The sequence below is a fragment of the Pygocentrus nattereri genome, chromosome 23, assembly GCF_015220715.1.
Source record: "Pygocentrus nattereri isolate fPygNat1 chromosome 23, fPygNat1.pri, whole genome shotgun sequence".
Taxonomy (NCBI): Eukaryota; Metazoa; Chordata; class Actinopteri; order Characiformes; family Serrasalmidae; genus Pygocentrus; species Pygocentrus nattereri.
Genome location: NC_051233.1, coordinates 7797722 through 7810724, shown reverse-complemented (window position 1 = coordinate 7810724; position 13003 = coordinate 7797722). Strand labels below are relative to the sequence as shown.

General features: G+C 38.3%; 1 protein-coding gene across 1 annotated transcript in view; it reads right to left on the bottom strand.

Moving 5' to 3' along the window:
* The window catches only part of nup214 (nucleoporin 214), an 83379-nt gene that overhangs the window by 43544 nt on the left and 26832 nt on the right, over window positions 1–13003 (bottom strand). The window contains exons 23-24 of the mRNA XM_017702901.2: window positions 12642–12806; window positions 11732–11837 (exon numbers count right to left, since the gene is read on the bottom strand). Coding sequence (XP_017558390.2) covers window positions 11732–11837; window positions 12642–12806 — 271 coding nt within the window. The remainder of the gene's footprint in view (window positions 1–11731; window positions 11838–12641; window positions 12807–13003) is intronic.

Sequence of the window (13003 nt, the reverse complement as noted above, 5' to 3'; positions counted from 1 at the left end):
AGAACAATTGAAACTCAGTACGGACCTTTGTGAAGGACGCATCTTCCCAGGATGTGAGTGAATTAACTTATTTTTTTCTCAAATATTCATCAATATGAATGTTGATTTTCAGATCATTTCAGGCCTAAACATCCTTTTTTGAGTCTGTGCGTGTGACGTTAATACCCAAAGACGTACAACGTAAGGTGAAAAACTCCCAACCAGATTCCTCTGACTTTTAAATGATCATTTCAGGCTTTACACGGCGACTCACAGCAGTTCACACTCACCATATTATAGCCTGTTTTATTCTCCTCACTCAGTTATGATACTTTCAGTTTTGACACAAAAACTTTGGAGGGAAAAGTTAATGCTGTACTCTGATCTCTTCATGAGCTCTAAATTGGGAATTACAAATCATTTCAGTTTTAAAATGATTATGACAAGGCCTTTATAACAAATGCATACTTGAAGCTGCTGTAAAATATTCAGTATTTATATGTAAATGACTGCACACATCAATTATACATACTGTTTGTGCCAGGTTTTGGTGGTAAGCTGTAAGCTGCTCAAGGACAAAGATTAAGACGATGGTTAAATTGATGCTCTTAATTCTGCTTTTATGCACCACTCACAGCTGTACAATCAGAGCCAGCCAACTACTCAGGGTTGCCAGATTGGACAAGATCCCCAGTTTACCACATTAATGCAACCTGAAATTATCACAGACATTTCTTCATTACCTTAGTAATTTAATTAAGTTTAATTAGGAAGCAAAATAAACATCATTTATGGAATAGAGGTAAATAGTAATAATAAAGCAAGAGGCCATGGATTACTGTAATTTTATCGCGGGAAAGGAGTTCTACTTCCTACCCCGTGATAAAATCGCAGTAACCCACAATCTCAAGAGGTTTATTGCTTTGATAAAATGGTGGAAAACATGAAATATGATTAAAAACACCTTTTGTTTTCTGAAAAGAGTTTATTATAATATGTATGTAATTTATAAAATTACACTTTATTATTAATAATAATCAACATAAACAAGTATTCCACCAAGAAATGTAGTTCCCTTAGAGTATGGTATCGTTGCCAAGCAACATTGGACCAATGAATAAGGAGAACATTCATTCCCCCATCACTGTACACTGTGGTCATTTCATGAATTTTTTAAAAACCTTTTGTTGTATAACAATGAACATATGACAACACAGCACTACTTAATGAAAACTGTTCGCTTTATAAGTACTTTCTGGTTGTCATATTACTACCATGAGTCTTATTTAGCATTAACCCAGCTGCGCCCTCTTGTGTTGGGGCTGAATCTCAAACAGCTCCCTACACAGTGCACTACGTTGGAATTTAAATACTGGATCCTGCAGCCTAACGGTGCAAAATGCAGCTAAGAAATACTCATTTGGGACTCGGTAAGTGATGCACTATTTGACGGTAAATTTTAGGACAGGTACTATCCGTTTGATAAAATCAATACTTTCATTCTTAACAACAACAACAACAACAATAACAATAATAGTAGTAATAATAATAATAATAATAATAATAATAATAATAATAATGTTAGCATTAGCAACAATAACAAGAATAAAAGCAAAAATAAGATAAAAGCTTTTTCCATTCAGTTACTAAAGTGAAACAGGACTTGTGCTCCTCTTTTTCTTATCCAATATTCTAATATTAGAAAATGCAAAAATACTATTTTGCAGATTGCAGCTCTATTATTTTTTTTACAATATATAAAAATCATTTTGCCCTTAAAGCTTTTTGTTTACATTGTGTGTGGGGGTTAGTTGTACTGTTCTTAGTGTTGTTGTCTAAATAACCATATATATGTTTTTGCATTGCTGACTTATTGAATTTCCTACAAAAACAATTGGCTTGATTGGAAAGCAGTTTAAATCAGCTCACCGACGCCTCCCTGTGGCCTACAGAGGCACTAAGATGCACCTGCGGGTGTCCTGCAGCACGAGTTTATCAGCTGGACTATGAATAATTGAAGAGTCTGCATTAAAAGTGCATGTGCGTCAATGGAGACTGCATTAAGCAAACAGAGAGCATCTCACTGACTCACTTCCAGCAGCTCACAGCAGCCATTTGTGTGTAATACAACTCCTACAAGCACACAGTTATGTCACTCAGCCTGTTCACAATCTGTTACACTCTAAAATAAGAGATCCGCTTCAAAATAAAAGCCTACATCAGGAATGAAGTCCAGCTCCTAAATGACAACAACTAACACAATGGCAAAACGCCTTTTCATCTGATCTCTTAACAATGACAGGCATTTATTTTCATTAAAGTTGCAACTAAAAGGGTTTTTTTTACCCACTAAAGTACATTATCTGTCCAAAAGTATTCAGACACACTTTCTAATGAGTGAATGATATTTTAAGGTGTACCTATTGCTGAAACAGGTGATTATAGCTTGTATAATACCTATAGAAAAGTACTGACCAATAGGATGAGACACTCTGGAAGAACCATGTCCAATACCAAGTATGAGCTAGAGAGGTATAAAGCTCCACAGCCCCCCAGCCCAAAAACCTGCGTCATCTGAAGTGATGGAAATCCATCCAGTACCTTTAGGATGAGCTGAGAGTCATATAGAAGTAATCATTCAACATCAGTGCCTGACCTCACTTATGCTTTTGTGCAATCAAATCCTCACAGCAAATATTCCAACAATTTAGTTCAATGTGTTCTACTCTCAAAAAATAAAAGTGTTTCTTATGCCGCAGTTTTCAGGCTAGAACAACAAAACTTTGCAATTTCATAGGAACTTTACCCGATTCGTTTGCTTGTGCTTTTCTAGGCAGTCCAATGTACAGTTTCATAAAAAACGTCAATGTCAACGATTAAGAATCATTTAATATTTTTTCCATAAGAAATGAATGGCAGAATGTTTGGGACATTCAAGTCTGCCACAAGTGATGCCAAAATGCACATCTCTCAAACAGACACGCATATGCAGCAAACAAAGCCTCATATACTTACAGCCTAATGCAGAGCAATAACACTAAAAGCAACGGATTTAAGGAATCAAAGCATTTAAGGTAGCAGTGGATTTAAGATAGCAATTATTGTAAGGTAATGTGGAGTTTTAACATTTAAGGTACTAATGGATTTAAAGTGACAGTGTATTTAAAGCGTCAGTGGATTTGAGATAGCAGTGGTGTTAAGTGAAATTAAGATACCAGCGGACTTACAATTGCAATAGATTTAATGTACCAGTAGCAGTGAATTTAAGGAAGCCATGTATTTAAGGCACCGGTGTATTTACTAGCACTGCAACCACCTGGCAATAACCTGGGACACCATAGCAACCGTCTAGCACCATCTAAGCAAAACGTTTGCAAACATCAACAGCCTTCCATCATTTTTATGCATTAATGTAATTAGCTGGCTTTTTCAAGTTCGTTCATGAACTTTCCCTTTCTAGTTTTAGAAGTGTGGTTCTGGGAAAATCCTTCATTGGTGGAGGACCTTTACATGAGGCAGTTCTTTAAATGTCAAAAAGTTCTTCACAGTCAGACGTTTCATTTACAAAAAATGGTTCTTTAAAGAACCTTGAGAGGTTCTTCTAGGAAACAAAAGAGGTTCTTCTATGGCAGGGGTATATAATTCAATACAGTCCAGTTAAAGAAAATTTCCTCAACCAAAGGTCTGATTTAGTGCCATTTACCGTTTTTTATCATATACAGTAAACAACTGAATGCCAAATCAAATAAAGTACAATTCAGTAACATTTCAACAACATTTATGGTCAGTCTTCTCTTTTTGGAGCACGTCATGTGAGATAATCTGACTCACTTTCTTCTCCGACTGCTTGGTTCTCACCTCGTCCCTCCCCTGTGCGTCACTCACTCGAGTCTCAGTGCTCATCGTAATGCACAGATCTGATTGGCTGAGTAGCGTGACACTGAGTAGTGTGATATTTACAACGTATGCGATTGGTCTGTGAGCTTCCCAGGCTGCTAAATCGGTACCGTAATGATTAGAAAAGCCACGGCGATTAAAATAGGACCACCCCATCAAAATCAAATAATTCTCCGATTTATAGGTCATGGGCCCGGGTCCGCATAGGACAGCGTCTGAGTCCGGACTCGGACTGTAGCCCGCCTATTAGTGACCTCTGTTCTATGGCATCACATGAACAAACGTTTGGTTCCATTCAAAACCTCTTATTTTTGAAAGCACTATAAACCTAAGCTTAATCTAAAATGTGAACCCACCCTCTCCACTGTCTTTACTTTGCGGCAAACATCTGGATCATTATTCCTGCTGCGCGACGGCGTCGATGGAGTATTTTTCTTCATAACTGACAGCCAGAAGGAGTCTGCATGTAATAACCTGGAGAGTCAGCTTTAAGAGGGAAAGATAGCACATCCAGTCAACTCTGAATTAAAATTCATTTATCATCTACAGTATTTTCAGCCGCTCCTGAAAAACAACTTGTCTCACAAATCAAACAAGCAAGGGGGAGAAAGGTAACGCTTTCTTGTCACGATGGCTGTCAAACGCTCAGGTGCCTTTAAACTGCAGCAGCTCCTTTTAGCTTTTTTTTCTCCTCATAATAAGCCCATTTACATGCAGATTCATCTCCTAGAGGCTCCTAGTACAAATGAACGCTCTTCTACAGTTACAGCACTTTCATTTCAGCTCTAGATGAAAAGGAAAAAAAATGCTTTATTTTGGAATATTAGAATCAATTATCATTAATTATAAGGATATATGGATTATTCTGCTCAACTACTTCAACGTCAGAGTTGATAACACATTTCAGACTTTAGACTGACTTTAGTCTAAAATCTCTGTCTTGGCTGACTTAATATGTTCATTTTATTAAAACAAATAAATTAAACATTCCATTTTGCCACTAACAAAGCAATCATAAAACTACCAAAACTTCACCAAATGTTACAGCAGTGACTGCTTCAGAAGAGACCATTTTAGCTCATTCAAACACAGCTTTGAACAGCTGTGCGCACATAAAAGCATAATACTCTTCATTAAAAACAATGGCTAAAAACATGGCTAAAATAAGGCTCCGTCTACAGACCAAAATTCTGTTTGTATAGTGACATGAAAACACATCTTTTTTCTTTTTTTAAATGAAGTATTTTATCTAAACGTTTGTTTGATTTATTTTATCACTTTAAACTCATCATAAATCTAAATCTTTCAAGTTTACTTTTAAAGAAATCAAAAAGATCTTAAAAAAATTACAAAAAAAGTAAGTATTATTTTCAGAAGTGTAAATTTAGGGTTTTTGGGACAGACACCTCCCAAAAGAAAGCAGCCTATGATGACTTTGTATACATTTAGCTTATTACCATCTCCATGGTTTAAATAGATCAGAACATAATCCTCTGAATACTTTGAATACTTATGAATTCTTAAATTTTAAAATATATATTCCGCCTAGGCAACAGCAGTTTAAACTAGATGTGCATTTCCTGAAGGAACTGCAAGAGTGCTTGAAAAGAGCTGCAACTGTGTGTGTGTGTGTGTGTGTTTCTGTGTAGGTGAACAACACCTCCTTAGGTGTGTGTGTGTGTGTGTGTGTGTGTGTGTGTGTGTGTGTGAGGTGTGTGTGTGTGTGAGGTGTGTGTGAGAGGGAGAGATGTATGTGTTGGGGGTGGGGTGGGGGGGTCATTCAAATGAACGGTCACTCTTATTATGCAGCTCTTAGTGGAGAAGCCTTGTTTGAGTCCGATTTGCACCCTCTGAACAAACAGCCATAACTTGGGAAATGTTTACTCTATCGCTTATGGGGTGAGAAAAGACCCCATGAGGATTATTTTGGTGCAATGTCGTGTGTATTGAGAAGAAAATGTCTGCGTTATGACGAGTTAAACACAAAGAAAATCTTGAAATAAACAGATTTTGATTTTGAGAAATTTACACGGGAGTGAATGGGGACGTTTTCTGTGCCTAGTGCCAAACAAATGCTCATAACTCTAAAGCTAACTGATAAAATGATGAGATATTTTGAGGTTTCAGGAAGGACAAGTTTCTCTACCATTTAAAACTGAAATGGAGTTTCTAGGTGAAAGTTTAAGGATTTTAAAGCAGATTCCCTGAGTGATCAGCTGCGTCTGTGAGACTGAGTGGCCTGCTATGACATCATCGATGTCAGTTAGAATTTGAAGTTCTGAACACTCATTCTTACGGGAGGTTTTTAATTTTAAACTTATTTTTATGAAAAACTACCAATCCCATCAACTCCAAAAATACACAGCACAAGTCACAGCGCTGAGACCTTCGAAACGCAGTTTGAACGGAGTCTGTACGTTAAGCGGTTCGGGCTGTATTAATCGCAGAAAAGTGTGAAAGAAGAATAAGAAGTATGAGAGATAACAACAGAGCGCTTCCTCAAGCACTCTAATTATATACAGACCACGTTCCTTATATTGTAAATCAATTTGGATAAAAGTGTCAAACAAATAAAGGTAAATAATGCACTGAATAATTTCCTACGGAGCTGTAGTAGAACTGAATGGCTGAGATGTGCATGTAGATGTCAGATGTACATGGGTGGTGATGATGGTGATGTGGACTACAGAACGGCTGCACAGCTCCAGGCGCTGGATAAGAAGCACTGAAGTATCCAGCTGTGATGGGAAACTCCCCTCGTTATCCTCCCCTCAACCCCCCCGGACCACGATGCTATCCTGCATGCTCCAGTGACCACAAGCTTGCCCCATTTATTCACACACCGAGAGCAGTACGACTTCAGTTAATCACTAACCATATTTTAAAGAGCCCATATCAATGGTTTGCTTATTTTACTTTTGCCTCTTGAGGTTCATTAATATTCTATTCTAAAAATAGTTAGGATTCATTTATTAATTAGAATTAATTAAGAAGTATTCTATTTAGAATTAAACAGACTGTACCTTTAAAATGCATGCAAATGAGCAAATTTGTATGAGTCTGCAAAAATGGACTATTTAAATGAAATGATAGAGGCCACATTAGCCCCTACACTTCCTGTACTATATTATAGTCTATATGAACTATTATGCTAACTATTATTATGTGAATAATACAAACACTACAGAGCAGTTTTACATACAGGCTATTCTAAGTTAGTCTATTTTAAGTTAGTGCTGTTCTACAGAATAAATTTAAAAAATTAAATTAATTAAAAAATTAATAAGTAAAAAAAACACTATTTGTATAACTATACTATATGTATTCTATAGGAATCAAGTGTTCAGACCTGGTAAAAGATTTAGATTTGTCATTAGTCTTTTTTTTTTTTTTTACACTAAAATAAATACTGTCCAACATTTTCATGTCACTACCGAAACACAGATAGCCGGAGTTTATGGGCAGAGCCTTATTTTACCCACACCCTGCATTTCAGAGCAGAAAGTGAGACTGCATCCATGTCCCTCATGGCCACATGGTAAGCAGTTAAATCTCATTGTATTAAAGTAAATGTGTCCCAAACTCTGAAAATCAGTGTAAAACATTAAAAATTGTCATTACCCAAACATTACCCAAAATATTTTCTATAGTTGGGTCAAATTAGGTTGGGTGTTTTAGTACAAACATGATTTATGTCTGCTAGTCATTTCCGAAACAGTCATTACTAAGCATTTGGTAAAGTTTCACTAGTGTCATGATTGTTCTGGAAGTGAATACAAAATAAACCTAATAAAGCTAAACGGTCCTTAAAAGCATTTGATGTGTGTGTATGTATGCAATAGTGTATGTAGATATACAGACAGAAAATATGATAATGATGCCATGTTTAGATAAATATATATAAAATCATGACTTATAAACAGCACTTTTCTACATCCTCTTACACGCAGCATTGAAAAGGAAACCCAATATGAGCAATTTGCTTCAGAGACGAATACAGGCAACATCTCTGCTCCTCTCCTCTCTACCCATCATCCCCCTCTCTGGAGACTAATCCGACCCTCAACATGACCTCATTTTGAAGCCCTGTGTAGGGGAGAAATCCTCCCATAGTGTTAAACCAATATGTGGAATAGTTCGATAAAACAGCAGGCTAACACACGAGGGAAAATGCCTAAAGTAAGATACAGCGTTCAATGTTCTGACAGAAAAAAAATGATATAATGATGCCATGCTTAGATAAAAAATTACCAGTGTAGTTTCAGTAATGACAGAGATCCGCTATGCACACAAACAATATACACTCCAGAGAATGAGGTGCAGCAGAAAACAACACTTAAAAAAAAAATAAAGGATCAGTCTGGACATTGGAGTGGTTACACATTTCATTTAAAAAGAACCTGAAAAAACCAAAAACTATTTTCACCATGATAGTTTGTTTTTGCTCATACTGAGCACATCTTTTAAAACATTCTTTCTTTCTTTCCTCTGACATTTCAGCCACTGAAATGAAAATAAATAGTGAAAAAAACTGTCTTCTGCTGGATTTCATACATTAGCCTGCACACTGCGATAAGTCTGTGCAAGCTGTTTATTATTATTTATCAAACTTTTTTTGCATTCATTGTTGTGTGTCCAGAATGTCTGTTTTGGCCAAGAATTTTCATTCTGGTGTACCACTATTTGTGCCATAGGCATGACATTTTTACCCTATCGCACACCTCTAGGTCATAAGAAGGGGGGGGTGTATTGTACTATGACCGAGACACATGAGACATGTACTCTCTGTAGAGCATGTATCAAGCTCCAGTCTTTGTGAGTCAAAACACTGCAGACTTCAGCACACAGCCTCACTAAACACACCTGATTCAGCTCATCAGCTAATTAGCAAAGCCTTCTTAAAATGAATTCAGAGTGGTAGATGTAAACGCTAATCTTTACAGCATTTTGGCCTGAAAGGTCCCCCCATCTTTACAGCATTTTGGCCTGAAAGGTCACATCCTCTTCCCTGCCTGCTGTAGAGGACGTGTTAACTTTAAATCAGCAAAACTCAATCTGACTAGGGGTGCTGAAACTTCTGCATACGACTATAAACACGCCTATGAGCACAAAATGCGCTGTGAGTCAGCAGCTGCACTGATACTCAGCATAATAAGAATTCCCTGCTTCAGTCCATGTTACATTAAGGGCAGCACAGCTTTAGAAGACTGTAGAGCACAAACTTTGCTCAGGGGAAAGGCAACCACCTATTACTCAATGTGCTTAGGGCCCGCTTAACTCCACCGTCTCAACATGCGACATAAGAGAGGGAAGCAACCTGACAATTATGCCTGTGCCAGTAACGGGGTCCTCTTATCCGGATAAGCGTGTGGGAAATAACGATTATTCTGTAATTTTGCGACGTGCCTTAACACTGAAGCTGTTGTGGGTGACAGCAGTGATAAAGTGAGAATCTCCGTCAAATAACAGAAAATAAAACTGCAGTTCAGTAAAAGATGTGGTTATCGTTTATTGTCATCTTTAATGTGGCCAAAAACTACCCAGTGGACAAAAGATACCCGTATAAGAAAGATCAGAACTGTGAATGTCACTCTAACTTTATCTTCTTGCAGTTTGTGGCCGTTCCGCACTTTGCCTTTTTCTCTGAAGCCATTTTGGCTAAAGCTGTGGTATGAGGATCCTTAAATATACGCAATAACATACAGGTGGCTTTTTGTACAGGCCTGACACCTGCCTGCAGCACAGAGCATGTTCACAACAATCTCATCTATGCTGGTATTAATGTAGGATTGTAGGATAAACCCAGCATGTTTAAAAAGTTGCTGTGGTTCAAAAAAATGAAAAACAAATAAAGAACACACACACACACACATATATATATATATATATATATATATATATATATATATATATATATATATAGATATATAGATATATATACACACATACATACACACACACACACACACAGACATATTCTATTTTCATATATATATATATATATATATATATATATATATATATATATATATATATGTGTATATATATGTGTGTATATATATATATATATATATATATATATATATATATATATATATATATATATATATATATATATATATATATATATATACACACATACACTGCTCAATAAAAATAAAGGGAACACTCAAATAACACATCCTAGATCTGAATGAATGAAATATTCATAACATTGAATGTGTAGACAATAAAATCACACAAAAATCATCAATGGAAATCAAATTTATTAACTAGTGGAGGCCTGGATTTGGAGTCACACACAAAATGAAAGTGGAAAAACACACGACAGGCTGATCCAACTTTGATGTAATGTCCTTAAAACAAGTCAAAATGAGGCTCAGTATTGTGTGTGGCCGCCACGTGCCTGTATGACCTCCCTACAACGCCTGGGCATGCTCCTGATGAGGTGGCAGATGGTCTCCTGAGGGATCTCCTCCCAGATCTGGACTAAAGCATCCGCCAACTCCTGGACAGTCTGTGGTGCAACATGGCGTTGGTGGATAGAGCGAGACATGATGTCCCAGATGTGCTCAATCGGATTCAGGTCTGGGGAACGGGCGGGCCAGTCCATAGCTTCAGTGCCTTCATCTTGCAGGAACTGCTGACACACCTCAGCCACATGAGGTCTAGCATTGTCTTGCATTAGAAGGAACCCAGGGCCAACTGCACCAGCATATGGTCTCACAAGGGGTCTGAGGATCTCATCTCGGTACCTAATGGCAGTCAGGTTACCTCTGGCGAGCACGTGGAGGGCTGTGGGGCCCTCCAAAGAAATGCCACCCCACACCATTACTGACCCACTGCCAAACTGGTCATGCTGAAGGATGTTGCAGGCAGCAGATTGCTCTCCACAGCGTCTCCAGACTCTGTCACGTCTGTCACATGTGCTCAGTGTGAACCTGCTTTCATCTGTGAAGAGCTCAGGGCGTCAGTGGCGAATTTGCCAATCCTGGTGTTCTCTGGCAAATGCCAAGCGTCCTGCACGGTGTTGGGCTGTGAGCACAACCCCCATCTGTGGACAGCGGGCCCTCATACCATCCTCATGGAGTCGGTTTCTAACCGTTTGTGCAGACACATGCACATTTGTGGCCTACTGGAGGTCATTTTGCAGGGCTCTGGCAGTGCTCCTCCTGTTCCTCCTTGCACAAAGGCAGAGGTAACAGTCCTGCTGCTGGGTTGTTGCCCTCCTACGGCCTCCTCCACGTCTCCTGGTGTACTGGCCTGTCTCCTGGTAGCGCCTCCAGGCTCTGGACACTACGCTGACAGACACAGCAAACCTTCTTGCCACAGCTCACATTGATGTGCCATCCTGGATGAGCTGCACTACCTGAGCCACTTGTGTGGGTTGTAGAGTACGTCTCATGCTACCACGAGTGTGAAAGAACCACCACCATTCAAAAGTGACCAAAACATCAGCCAGAAAGCAGAAAGGTACTGAGAAGTGGTCTGTGGTCCCCACCTGCAGAACCACTCCTTTATTGAGTGAGTCTTGCTAATTGCCAATAATTTCCACCTGTTGTCTGTTCCATTTGCACAACAGCTGTGAAACTGATTGTCAATCAGTGTTGCTTCCTGCGGACAGTGGACAGTTTGATTTCACAGAAGTTTGATTTACTTGGAGTTATATTGTGTTGTTTAAGTGTTCCCTTTATTTTTTTGAGCAGTGTATATACACATCTGTGTGTGTGTCTGTGTAATTTTCTACTTTTTCCTATAAAAACATGCTAAGAGCATTTTAAAACAGTTATATAACTTTCATTTCAAGGTAGTTTTTTTCTTTAAAATGAAAATGGCACAGAAGAAAAGCACTGACCTGATCACCGTAGAAACGGGCATTGCAGGCCCTTTATCCTTCAGCTCCTGCACATTCACCACCTGAGGGACAGTCTTTAGAGTGGACTCGGTCAGAGAGGTAGGTGCTGCAATGAAATTCAGATGTATTAATGACCACTTTGGGCGAGAGAAAACTACTGCACTGATCTCATGGTGGTGACTAAATTACACTGTTTTTGAAACTCCTAACAAATAATGTTCAATTAAAAATAAATAGAATCCAGTAGAATAAAATTCAACATGCACACATTTCTTGGCCCAAATGATTCTCAGTTATTTTAAATCCCAGCATAAACATTTTCTCCAGTCACTTTTTATCAGCGTATATTGAGAAGTTCTGAATTTCACGCAAAATATCAAATGGCAGTGAAATTTGAGATTTCACGCCAGCTGACAAAGATAAATTTCTTTGTGGATTCTCACTGCTGACATGGTGTTTATATAAAAAGTGCTCTATAATGTTCATATGATCCACACAGTCACTCTGACAGACTGTAATACACTACAGGAAGCGTAGGGGGCGATATGGCTTCTACCGTTTCATTTAAAAAGCTCTATAATGTTCATATGATCCACACAGTCACTCTGACAGACTGTAATACACTACAGGAAGCGTAGGGGGGCCATATGGGTTCTACTGTTTCATATATAAAGCACTCTATAACGTTCTGCAATGTTCATATGATCCATTCAGTCAAAATATTGCTTCATGCTTCTTGATGGAACTTTCAATGATAGTTATGGCAAAGTGAGAGGAAGTGAAAAAGCTTTCCAGTTGAAATAGTTAATTCATCAAATAACAAGAAATCATTGCTTGCAGCACTGATGTATACTATATTAAGTATGAGTACATTTTTAAAAAAAATCAAACAGTAAATTAGTCTTCTTACTTGGCTTCTGACTGATCATCTGTCTGTTCAGAGCAGCTCTGGCTGCGGCCTGTGGGGCTGGTAGAGTTGTGGGCGTGGTCTTCTCTGTGGGTGGGGGTCCATGCTTCACTGTCTTGGTGGCCAGAGCGGTGCTGTCTGCACTGTCCATATTTATCTTGGGAAGTACTTTGGAATTGAAAGACACAACCCTCAATCATGGAAAAACGTTTTGTTACTGTGCAGAATTTATGCAATAGGGTCTAAATTCAAAGTCATACACAACTAATCTTGGACTAAACTGCAAAACCCAGAGTGCTTCATTTAAAGGGCCCATATCCTATATTTTTCTCCCATTTTGTTTTGTACCCCAAAGGATAAAATTA